This window comes from Chrysemys picta, chromosome 2 (genome assembly GCF_011386835.1).
Source record: "Chrysemys picta bellii isolate R12L10 chromosome 2, ASM1138683v2, whole genome shotgun sequence".
NCBI lineage: Eukaryota > Metazoa > Chordata > Testudines > Emydidae > Chrysemys > Chrysemys picta.
This window is the reverse complement of record NC_088792.1, coordinates 227763054-227776326: the sequence shown is the minus strand read 5'-3', so window position 1 is coordinate 227776326 and position 13273 is coordinate 227763054. Positions and strand designations below refer to the sequence as shown.

General features: G+C 39.9%; 1 protein-coding gene across 34 annotated transcripts in view; it reads left to right on the top strand.

Moving 5' to 3' along the window:
* ASPH (aspartate beta-hydroxylase) overlaps window positions 1–13273 on the top strand; it is a 190704-nt gene that overhangs the window by 23525 nt on the left and 153906 nt on the right. For 3 of the 34 annotated variants that reach the window (XM_065585632.1, XM_065585631.1, XM_065585624.1), the window contains exon 1: window positions 11544–11944. The exons of 24 other annotated variants lie outside the window; for them this stretch is intronic. In XM_065585632.1, the coding sequence (XP_065441704.1) occupies window positions 11929–11944 (16 nt within the window). In that variant the 5' untranslated portion in view covers window positions 11544–11928. Of the gene's footprint in view, window positions 1–11543; window positions 11945–13273 lie in introns of those variants that run through there. 7 more of the 34 variants (XM_065585635.1, XM_024109608.3, XM_065585636.1 and 4 more) reach the window with 3 other exon arrangements.

The window sequence follows — 13273 nt, the reverse complement described above, 5'->3', positions numbered from 1 at the left end:
GCTGGAGCTTTGGATCATATACAGTGCATGTGACGCTTTTTTCGGCACTGTGTCGGAGACTCAGTGGTTCACATACATCGCGGTGGTATTCTCAGTGAGTATTATGTGAACGGGGGAGCACACTCCAGGTTGCTCTGCCTAGAGGAGAATATTACTCTGATAGAATAATCTTGTGGACCATCTCACCTGGTATTTTCCCTGAAGTTACGGAAGGTCCTTGAAGACAAGTATCCTCTGGGACAACAAGAAATGTCATCTGTTCTGCTCTTGAGAGGGCCTCAGTCCAGGCTCCCAGTCCGAGGTTTTTTATCTCAGTTGGTTCTCCTGTAAACCTTCCCCCAATCCAGGTCCTTCTTTGGGCCATACTTAAACGCAAGGCCTCGCTGAGATAGTGGTGGTTCTCTGATTTTTCTCTTGCTGTCTATTCAGCCTCCCGTACTGCTGCCTCTCCATCTCGACCTACTAATTTGGAATCATGGCTGCACTTTGCATCCTGAGCTCAGATCCCTATATTTCATGTCGTAGCTGCTGCACGGTTGAGTGAGCAGGAAGAGCAGTGTTTGGCAGTTCTTTGGGGCAAAGGAACTGAGGGAGGGTTGGGGCAGCACCGCCTCATGTAGCCAGGGGAGGGAGTACAGGTAGGAGACGTGTGTGCCACCCCTTTACTGTTAAGTAATATTTCTGGCTCTGGTGCGCTGGGTGTGCATACACCTAAGTGGAATACCCGGCTGTATCACATCTTGAAGAACCAGTTATATTAAGTAACCATTTCTTCTATTAGAAAAATACTAACCATGAGTGTCAAACTACCTCTTTTTTTTTTTTTTTTTTTTTTTAAAGAAACATGATAGGCAGCTTATAACCTTAATGCTCTACCACGGAGAGCTTGTGTGTATATGTACACACACAGTTTCTTACATTTTTGTTGTCCTATTCAAAAGTAGTTTAAACAGTATCTTAGATCTGTTTCTATTATGAAGCTGACTCTTACTGTAGGGTAAGACAATTAATTTAATTCTGCATTGTCATACTTATTTTTTGTAAATCTATCAACATGACTTTGAATTTTCTGGCTTGCAGATACTAAAGAGCTACAAATTTAATATTTCTGTCCCTTACGTATTTACAACTTTAAGTGATGCTTTAGGATATAATTGTTTTGGTCTGTGAATTGAAAAGCAATTTTAAGTGTACCTACTGTGTGTATGAGTGTGCACACTTTTAAAAAAAAAAAAGATAGATATAACACTGTTAAGGTCCACCATTAATAATGAAGCAATTAGTGTGGATAAAAGTAAACTTAAAATTAGCAGATTAAAAAAAAAAAATTAAATGCATATTTTAAAAAAGAAACATTAAAATTAAGTTTGAAATTGATAGCTTATATTACTCTAAACTCACTATGATCTATTAAAATCATTTAAATTAAAAATTGCAGCCAGTGTACTACTTATTTCTTTAAAATTTTAAAGAGAGTCAAATCACTGAACTAATGGAAGTTGCTGTGTACACTCCGGGGACCAGAATTTGAAGTGCTAAACCAGCTTTTGACTGCACCAGCGTCTCCTCCAGGTGTGGAGAGAATATTTTCTTTATTTCAGTTTTTATTCAATGAGTTCAGTTCACTGACAAGTTCATTCAGAGTTAAGAAACTGATAGGTAATTGAAAAAACAGAAAAGATATTTTTGCCTTCTTCTAATCAATAAGTAAAAACTAGGTGTGAGAGCATGAGATCTACTAGTTTTAAAATCATCATGGCTCTGGTGACCAGAAACTCAGTGCAGGGGAGAACATCTAAGGGGAAAAAGGAGCTGAGCACTGGCATCTTCTGAGATAATATTAAAGGCACAATTTCAAACTGTCTGAATTTGAAGGAAAGATAGGAAGAATAGTAAGGGGCCAATATGGCCTCATCAGGAACTCTTTAGGAACCTGAAAATCATATGGAATCCTACAAAAAGTGCAAACATGGACAGATTGCTGAGGAGGCTTACAAAGAAATAGCACAAGCATGTAAGGAGAAAATCAGAAAGGCTAAGGCACAAAGTGAGTTGCACTTAGGAAGGGACAGTAAGAAGTTCTCTAAATAAATTAGAAGCAAGGGAAAAACACAGAAATTGTAGGTCCACTACTGAGCAAGGAAGGAGAGCTAATAATAATATCAAGAAGGCTGATATTTTTATGTTTAATTCCTGTTTTACTTCAGTCTTCACTGAAAAGATTAATGCTGATCAGGTGTTCAACACAATATTAACAACGAGATGGAAGGAACACAAGTCAGAATAAGGAACAGGTTTAAGAATATTTTGATAAGTTAGAGGTATTCATTTGAAATTTTAAATCTGCAACACAAGTTCTATCTTTTAGGAAAACCACCCCTCCTCCCCTGTTAACAAAGTTAATGCTGAAAGTCTAATGGTTAATACCCAAGAAAAAATACACCTCTATCCCGATATAACGCTGTCCTTGGGAGCCAAAAAATCTTACCGCATTATAGGTGAAACCGCGTTATATCAAACTTGCTTTGATCCGCCGGAGTGCGCAGCCCCGCCCCCCCCTCCCGGAGCACTGCTTTACCGTGTTGTATCAGAATTAGTGTTATATCAGGTCGCGTTATATCGGGGTAGAGGTGTATTACACATTCTTGATGAAAATTCTACTTTTTTTTCTTTATAAACCTCTAACATTACGAAAATCTAGAAAGGAACAGCTTAAGGATGGAGCCTCCTCCATAGTGCCATATACTCTTGCACTGCTTACCCATGCATAACTTTCTACTAGAGGAGAATGTTATCGACCGAGCCATGCTGGCACTCAACAAATCTCCAAAACTTCATTAGAAAAGTAAGAACTTAATACTGGTAGTTCAGTGACTGTATATGCAGGCAGTATCTGCTTTTGTGCTGTGTGGTTTTTTATAAATGTAAAATAGATTCCCTTGGGTAAATCTTCTAGAACTGTCCAACATCATATGATGAAAATAAGATTTTTCTAAACTGTTTGCGTCAGTGAAAAAGTATGACCTAATCCTCTTTTTATACTGACTTTCATCAATAGCCTTTTTTTTTTTTTTTGTAACTGAATTGACGTCATAGTTTCTGTAACAAGATATATACATTTTAGTGGGAAGAAAAAGAGAAACCTGTTTGTTCAACATTAACTAGTCTGGACAACCTAGAAAGATAATGGAAGTTGTAATAAATGACCTTCACTTATCCTAAACTTAACTTAATGGTCTCATTTTATGTAATTATTGGAAACCAATCTCCCATTGGAAACAGGTAATCAGTACCAATCTTAAATCTGTCCACTCAGCTCAAACACTTGTCCAAGTCTTCATATCACTTTTGGATTACCATATCCTCCTTACTGATTTCTGTGATACCACATTCCCCCTTGCAAAATACAACATTAATGATTATCTTCCTTGTACATTCTGAATGTCATTTTCTCATTAGAATCTTTGCCATGGCTCCTTCTGCACCATTTAATCAAATTCAGACTTCCACTTTCACCTTCAGGGTCTTTTGCTGGCCTCTCTTAACTGCCCTTTGTGTGTGTTTACAGACTGGATGCAAAAGTGAGTGTAAATTAGACTTTAGGGTAGTGATTATTTTTCTGCTGTTTGTACAGCTTCTCATATGACATGGTCCCAATCTTAGTTTTGGGTAGAGCTGGTTGAAATCTGGAATTTCCATTCTGCAGGAAGTTCCAAAATTCTGAAAGGGGGCAGGCCGGAACCCTGCTTCAGAACAAAAAGTATAAGTTCAGAAATTTTCTGCAGAAGGCAATTTTTTTTAAATAATTGAAATATTTCAGTTTGAAAACTTTAGAAATATAATTGAGCCTCGGAGAACCAAGGGCTTTCAGGCTCCCTGCTGCAAAGCAGAGAGCCTAGACTTTCTTGGCCCCTCTCCCATCACTGGATTCACCCTGCCAACCCCTAGCCCTGGCTTACCCCAATATCCGTTTCCTATACTCCTGTTCTCATGCTGCACAGCGTCTCTGACAAAAAATCCCTTGAGCAGGTTGACTTCTTCCATTACACATTTGTTCTTTTGATTCTACCATTTTTAAGCTAAACAACTCTACTTCTGTAACTTAATTGAATCTCATGCCTGCAATCCCAGCTGCCTTTTTGCCACCTCTAATGGACTCCTCAAAATCTCCCCTCCTCTTGCCTCTACTTCTCTCCCTGCAGAGATTTTACCAATTACTTTCAAGAGAAAACTGATCATATATGGTGTAACCTTTCACTTTCCTCCTCCACAGTTTCCTTCTCTCTGGTCACAGATGCAGAATTTTTTTTTCCCTCCCCTTCTCTAACTCCTCTCGGTGACACCATCCCATCTTCTGACGTCCCTTGTGTCTGCTGTCATCCCCTACCTTATTCTTCTCCTTAACTTCTCGCTCACCTCTGGCTCCTTTCTCTCACAGTAAAAACCTGTTTACTCTCTCCCATCTTAAGAAAACCCACCCCGGAGAGCACTTGCTTCTCTAACTAAACCCCCATGTGCTTTTTTTATACTTGTTATCTTGAGTTCCTCTCCTCCAATTCCATTCTTGACCCTCTCTGGTCTGGCTTTCACCCTTATACTCAACTGAAACTGTTCTTGCCAAAGTCTGCCCTTAGCTCTTCTTAGCCACGTCTCAGAACCAGTACTCCATCCTCATCCTCCTTGACCTGTCAGCTGCCTTCAGTGGAGTTGACCATGCTGTTCTTGAAATCTTGTCCTTTCTTGGCTTCTGTGATTGTCCTCTCCTGATTCTCTTCCTACCTCTGATTGCTCCTTCAGAGGATCCTCCTCATTCCCCTTCAGTGTCCTGTGGGGGTCCCACAGGGCTTTGTCCTGGATCCCTTTCTTTGCTCTCTCTCTACCTTATCTCTGCGTAGTCTCATCCTCAGACACAAATTCAACTACCGTCTCTGGTTCAGTTTCTATGGCCATTCGGGCCTTGGCACCTCTGTTGAGACTGCCAACATAGAAAAGGACATAGGAGGGAAGAGTTGGCCTGTCTTCGGTAGAGCCCTCTTCTTGGAAGAGTGAGGAACTTCTGCCTTTATTTAGGGATCCTTACCAAAAGTGGGCTTATTAACAGTTTTCAGCAACATCAGAAGTCCTAGCATCACTCAAATCTATTCTAAGATTGAGGTCAAGAAACCCCTGCCATGCTTGCTGTTGAGCTAAGCTGAGTACATTTCAAACAGCAGAATGCAAGGACTTGCAAGGCAATGAATTTCTCATGGGACTAACCACAATTATGTATCCCTGTTGAGGTGCAGTTGCATCAAGGTGGCTAGCTTAATATTTTGTTTGTTTTTCGCTCAAACTTTATCCCAGCCATCTACAGAAATGTCATAGAAATGCTCATTTAGTAAATCTTAATCTGGGAAAACATTTCTTTGGCACTTTGTTAGCTAACTACCCTCTCCAATCTCTGAGACGCCTTGGATAGCCATATGGGAAAATAAGATAGCAGTGTCTTACAAACATCCACTTGCTTTTCAGAACAATTCCTTTTTCTTTATGGTTGGGATCTTCATCAAAGGTCTATCGGCCAAAGGTTTGGTTGCCTGTGACAGTTGCTGAATAGGCTCAGAGCACAACTGAAGCCCTATGGCTGCTGCTGTTCAAGGTCTTGAAGACAGTCTAGACCCACCAGACTAGTTGTGGGCTGGCTCCAAAAGTGCTTCTCAAAGATGTTTCATTTTGCAATATAGAATGCAGCCAGGGACTTTGCAGATGCCCATGGTGCTGGGGAATTGAGAGGAGTGGTCAAATTTGCCTTTTGTAATGCAGGATTTGTATAGTACTGAAGGTAGTATTTCTGTCAAAACATTAAGAGATACCTGTTGCAGGTCAGCTTTCATCATTTCCTTTATGCATTTTTCTCTCTCTCTTCCTTTCATTTCCACTTCACCTGGGTCCATCTAATCCTGGTTTATCCTCTGAATAAAGTACAGTAACTCCTCGCTTAATGTTGTAATTGTGTTCCTGAAAAATGCGACTCTAAGCAAAATGATGTTAAATGAATCCATTTTCCCCATAAAAATTAATGTAAATGGGGGGAGGGGGGGGGAGGGGAAAAATTTTCACCAGACAAAAGACACGTGTGTGTGTGTGTGTGTGTGTGTGTGTGTGTGTGTATATGTGTATAACTAACACACACACACACACACGCGCGTGCGCACACACACACACACACACACACACACACACTATAAGTTTTAAACAAACAATTTAATACTGTACACAGCAATGATGATTGTGAAGCTTGGTTGAGGTGGTGAAGTCAGAGGATGGAAGAGGGAGGGATATTTCCCAGGGAATGCCTTACTGCTAAATGATCTAGCACTCGGCTGAGCCCTCAAGGATTAACACGTTGTTAATGTAGCCTCATACTCTACAAGGCAGTAAAAATGGAGGGAGGGGAGACAGCATGGCAGACAGAGACAGACACACATCCTGTGTGTGTGTGTGTGTGTGTGTGTGTGTGTGTGTGAGAGCGAGAGATGCGCAATTAGCCCTTTAAGTACTGACCCCACTCTAAGTACATTGCCTTTTTAAGTAGATCAGCAAGTTGAGACAGCAGCTGCTACCAGCAAGCTCCCTCTGTCCTGAGCCCTGTTCTGTGTCCCCCTTGCTCTCTGGAGATGGGGTAAGTGGGGGGGGGGGCACCCTGACATTAGCACTGCTCTTCACCCCACCTCTGCACAGCAAGAGTAGGCTCCCAGGAGCAGCTCCAAGGCAGAGGGCAGGAGCAGCACATGACAGTGGGGGGAGGGACAGCTGAACTGCTGGCAATTGATAGTCTGCTGGGTGGCTGCCGCACAGGGAACTTACGGGAGTGGGGAGCTGATAAGGGGCTACCGGCCCATCCTGGTTCCAAGCCCCCACCAGCTAGCTGCAACAGGCTGCTCTTTCTGAAAGCAGTGGCCAAAGCAGGTGGCTGCCAAACAATGTTATAAGGGAGCATTGCACAACTTTAAACAAGCATGTTCCCTAATTGGTCAGAAACGAAACAATGTTAACTGGGATGACTTTAAGTGAGGAGTTACTGTACTGTTTGTCAGACCCATACTAGCAGTACAGTGTATTTTGCTCATGAAAAATGTGTTTTTCTTCTCTGGTGTGTTTTTCTTAACATACATGAATACCCCACTATGCATAGGAATTGAGTGAAGTGATTTGGTATTAGCATAGAGCAGGCTAACCCTTTCTTTGAGTTTAGGAAATTCTCAGTTTGTGTGTTTGTAGGGAGAAGACCCTGGCCTGTGACAAATAGGACACGTCCCATAGTCCTGTATTAATATTGCCACGTTATAGTAAGTGATTGATTAGTAAATTATTTATAGTAAGTATACGAGTAAGACTTAATTTTTTTTAAATAACCTACCTAGTTATAATTAAAAGATATTGATAGTGATATAGCACTCCCAAGATTATCACAGCTTTACAATGGCAAGGAAGCATTCTAGCTAAGAATGGCTAAAGTATGACTAAGGGACATCATTTTCTTGTGTATATACACAGAAAATAACTGTAAAATTAATATACTGGTGCAAAACAGTAATCCAGCAGAGCAGGATGAAAGATTCAGACATGGGACAAAAAAAGTTGGTAGAAAGAGTAGAATGCTATTGGTCTACCAAAGTCTTCAATTATGAAGACTAGGTAGATGAAGTTTGTGTAAAAGTTGTCAGTTGCTTTGGTAACTGACTGAATATTGGAGACCATATATCTCTGAAATTGCTCTCCCATCTGCTAACTATCATTTTTCATAGGAAGCAACAGAGGGTCCTGTGGCACCTTTGAGACTAACAGAAGTACTGGGAGCATAAGCTTTCGTGGGTAAGAACCTCACTTCTTCAGATGCAAGTAATGGAAATCTCCAGAGGCAGGTATATATCAGTGTGGAGATAACGAGGTTAGTTCAATCAGGGAGGGTGAGGTGCTCTGCTAGCAGTTGAGGTGTGAACACCAAGGGAGGAGAAACTGTTTCTGTAATTGCATAGCCGTTCACAGTCTTTGTTTAATCCTGATCTGATGGTGTCAAATTTGCAAATGAACTGGAGCTCAGCAGTTTCTCTTTGGAGTCTGGTCCTGAAGTTTTTTTGCTGTAAGATGGCTACCTTTACATCTGCTATTGTGTGGCTAGGGAGGTTGAAGTGTTCTCCTACAGGTTTTTGTATATTGCCATTCCTGATATCTGACTTGTGTCCATTTATCCTCTTGCGTAGTGACTGTCCAGTTTGGCCAATGTACATAGCAGAGGGGCATTGCTGGCATATGATGGCATATAATTTATTCCTACCCTACCATGCAACAAACCTCGATGCCAACTTTGCCCACATATCTACACCAGCAACACCATCACTGGACCTAACCGGATCAGCTACAACATCACCGGCTCATTCACTTGCACGTCCACCAATGTTATATATGCCATAGGAATGGCAATATACAAAAACCTGTAGGAGAACACTTCAACCTCCCTGGCCACACAATAGCAGATGTAAAGGTAGCCATCTTACAGCAAAAAAACTTCAGGACCAGACTCCAAAGAGAAACTGCTGAGCTCCAGTTCATTTGCAAATTTGACACCATCAGATCAGGATTAAACAAAGACTGTGAACAGCTATCCAATTACAGAAACAGTTTCTCCTCCCTTGGTGTTCACACCTCAACTGCTAGCAGAGCACCTCACCCTCCCTGATTGAACTAACCTCGTTATCTCCACACTGATATATACCTGTCTCTGGAGATTTCCATTACTTGCATCTGAAGAAGTGAGGTTCTTACCCACGAAAGCTTATGCTCCCAGTACTTCTGTTAGTCTCAAAGGTGCCACAGGACCCTCTGTTGCTTTTTACAGATTCAGACTAACACGGCTACTACCCCTCTGATATTTTTCATAGGAACATCTTTCATAGAAAATCTACTTGAAAGTCAAATAAGAGAGGAATGAGCTTTCTTTAGTTACCTTTTCTGCATACCACTGTTATCTAATCTAACTAGGTTCTATACGTCCACCTTCTCTGAGCCCCTGATTAACCTTGTATGATAGCAGACCGAAAGCTTTATACAAAACCACATAGTTCACAGGGGTTCTCGCAACAAAAAATTTGGTGGCTTCAGAGTGCAGCCACCAAGTTTTGCTGTGGCCGCTCTGACAATTTTTCCTAAAATACTTAATTAACTTTAGGAAAAACAAATAAATATGTACATTTACAGGTCCAAATCAGTGTAATTTATTTATGTAGGGTTTTTTGCCTACTCAATAATAAAAATAACATACAGTTGTCTGCATTTTTTACTGGATCTAAACAGAATGGAAACACAAATGCAGTGCTTTGCATGTTATCTGTTTTTTGTTTGCTTTTTTTTTTTTTTTTTAGTGACTTGCTAGCTAGTAAGTCTGTTTCTATTAAAGGTGATATTTGTATCTTCATATCACTTTTCATAGCAGCAGTCTTGCTAGCTAGGAGGCAGTGAAAAGTGATATTAACAAACATGTGAAAAGTGATATTTGTAAAAGACTTATTCAGCCCTGGTAAGCTGGAGGACAAATTAAGCCTTGGATTGGGAGGTGGGTAGGGAAGCAGAGTGGGCCAGGGGCAGCAGCAGGGGCTAGAGGCGATGGGGTGGTGACCCTAGACAAGGCCAGAGCCTGAAGCCCTGCTGCCATAGGATGGAGCCTGTTGCTGCGTGGTTGGAGAACAGAGCCCACCACCCCAGAGCTGAAGCCAGAAGCCTGAACCTCACCACTCCTGGGAAGGTGGAGAACTCTCACAGGCGTTTGTGGCTCTGCTGCTTCCCCCCCGCACCCCTCAATCACTACCCAGGAGGCTGTGGCCACAAGAAAAGCCCCTGGTGGCCGCATTTGAGAAACATAGTGTATGCTTCTAGTTGTCAAAAAAGCATTTTCAGATATCCGTGTGTGATAGACTATACATAGTAATTACCTTAACTGGCCCCCATTATATGGCTACTGTCTCCACCACCTATTCTGTGTCTTTTCCCTATTATTTGAATTCACTTCCTATTTTATTGTACTTGAATCACAAGTTATATTCGCTGAGCACTGCCAAGTCAGAGTAGATGCAAAGTTTTTAAAATTTGTGTTTGGTTATGCCTTCTTTAAAAAAAAAAAAAAAATGGGGGGTGGGTGGGCTTTGAGGAAATGTTTAGTTGGATGATCTGATTTTTAAAATTAGTTGATTATGGTTACTCTACGCATGTTTAAAAACTTTTTTGTGAATTACTGCTTATTAAATGATCATAGTATCTCCCATTAACACCGTATTTTCCTCTCTAGTGTTGTGAATTATTTGCAGTTGTATTTTGGGGTTTATGGTTTCTAATCAACAAAAACAGAGCAAGTATGTTTATATTCTGCAAGGCAGTAATACTGTATTTGCTGTTGCCATATTTGGTGATTTTAAAAAATAAATAGCCATATCCCTGTCTATAGTGTGGGCTCCACTATATGGCTACTGTTGGTGGTAAATTACTTGACTTGTTTTCTCAGCATAGGGAAAGCATTGTGACCTAAAGAGAGCTTTTGAGGATGAAGGGCATTGAGGATTAAATATGTGGAATGTAGCATTGTCACAGTTATCCATTTTTTCTATCAGAGCACCACTGTGGATGTTGCTCACCACTGAATTGGTTTAGTTTTAAATGGTAACAGTCATGTGCAGGTTTTCAGAACAGAAAAGGAGGTGAAGGATGCCCCTATATTTGATTGTGCCACATTATTTTAGAAATGTTATGCTTCTAGAGAGATGATGTGATTACTCTTGGTAAAATCAACATGGGCTTTGTAGGAAAATGCTTATTTAATAAGTAAAAAAACTGTGTGTGTGTGTGTGTGTGTGTGTGTTTTTATGCTGCTGAGTTTGAGAAGTCATTTTGGGACTGAAACCGATTTTCATTCCTTTTTGCTAATGCAAAATGGCCAATAGCCCTGACCCAAATTAAGAATACTAGAGGTGAAGCTGAGGTGCAGTTGAAATATCTGGAAGTTACTCTGAGAATAAATATGAATTCCTGGAGGTTCTTAGTAGTCATGTTTAAGAGAGGTTTCAGGGTAGCAGCCGTGTTAGTCTGTATCCTCAAAAAGAACAGGAGTACTTGTGGCACCTTAGAGACTAACAAATTTATTAGAGCATAAGCTTTCGTGGGCTACAACCCACTTCTTCGGATGCTCCGAAGAAGTGGGTTGTAGCCCACGAAAGCTTATGCTCTAATAAATTTGTTAGTCTCTAAGGTGCCGCAAGTACTCTTGTTCTTTATGTTTAAGAGAATTTTTCATTTGTAGTTATTTAGCGGTGTTTTATCCTTAATGTGGACAGCAACAAGTTTCAAATAAACTATTTACTAAGGATGTTAGGGAAAAGTGCATGTGCCAACGCAAGTTTCTTGGGTGAAGGCTAGCTTGAAAAATGCTACACAGACAAACTCTGGGTCCAGACTTTTGTTTTAGTTTATGCTGCTGGATCTAATCCCCTTACAACTCAGGCATTGAGGCATGGCTTATTACAAAAAATACAGCAGCACAGTTTGTTCTGTTTCATTTGCCTGGTATGTTTGGTGTTCAGGGATTAAGGGAGGAGAAAGGACCAGCTATCCAGAATGCTTTGTTAAGAGGAGGGAGTAAATTTGATTGTCGTCAGCACTGGATTTCCATATGAGTGCTTAAAAGCCTGTAGCTTGTGAAGATGATTGCTCTAAAAATAGCTTCAGAGAGAGTTTGCAGTCAGGTCCAGTTTCAGGTTCTAGCTGAGTTAGCTTTATTAAACTTTCTTTTTTTAACCACTGTTGCAAGACTAGATTGAGGGTAACTCGTTCCTTGTTCCACTTGGATGTTGATTTTGGACTCCAATATACTTATTTTATCCATGGATAAGGGACACTAATGCCATGGCTGAAGATTCAGGTATAATTCTAACCTTTTGGCAGAAACTAACCAAAAAAATGCATGATTTGTGATTTGGCTGTCTTTTTTGTGCTCAACAGAATAACCAGTTTATTGTAGTATGTGGGTGCTTTGGATTCAATTTACTATTTTGCTCTGCATCACAAACTGTTTTATTTTTGCTATTTAAATGAATTCTGAAGTAGAGATCTTTTTTCCTAGGTTTTATGGCAGGTGGTCAGTCATACTCAACATAGTTTTTTAGAATTATATTCCTATTGAAATGGGAGGAATATTTTTTTTTTTTTTACATGTGAAGGTTTCACTTGAACATGCTGTTGGTTTGTTTACTTTATTTATTTATTTATTTATTTATTTATTTTAAGGTTGAGCAAATTTCCAAACATATTAAGAACTGTAGGTAAATGAACAAATTTGTTCCAATATAACCTCTTTATTCATAGAAACCAGTCATAGCCAGTAGGTTAACATTTGTTATTGAAGAGTATTATGCAGTTCAAGACACTTATGACATCTGTATAAAGACATATGGCAGGGTAAGCAAAGGCTTACCAGATATGGAAACTGACCTACTTTCTGCATAGCTGATATGTGCAGAGAAAGGACTTCAAAGTTGAATTAACTCCCTGGAATGAGTTCAAATCCAGAGTTAGTATTCCTTAATGGTTAGCTAGCTTTTAGCTCTGACTCTGTATATGTATGTTTGCCTCTGCAAATGATGAATGAATCTTATGATGACAAATTTAACATTTGCTTTTAAAAATAATTGTTGCAAGTTAGAGCAGATCTGTTTTGTTTGAGTTCTGTATAGCAAAATTGTTCAAAGCACTTAGAGGTTGGGAGTCAAAGCTTGCAAATGGAAGCTACACTTGTAACAGATGATGTTTGTGTTGTAGGATCTGATTCTGCGAGACTTGGATAAAACTGTTTTTTAGAAGTGGAAGTGTGCAGCAGTAATATTAGGTTACTTATTTAATTAAAAAAACTATTATTTAGATGTCCTGTCTTGTTGTCTGTGGTACACAGTCCTTTTTCCAGAGACACATAGTGGTAAAGAAAGTGCCACGAGAGAAAAGAGTATAGAAAAATGGAAGTGTAAAATAGAATCCTGCTATATTTGCTTATGCAAATACAAATAGTTTTCTTTAATGATACGATATACGATCTTTGTCACAGACTTCTTTTAAAACGCCCATTTAATATAAACTGTTCGTATGAAACATAATTGTGATTATGTACTTGTAAGAGTTGGATGTGTGGTGGTTTAGCTTATAAAATGGCATATTTATCTATGCTCTCTGTAAACATTCAGTAACTTTTTAGCCAGGG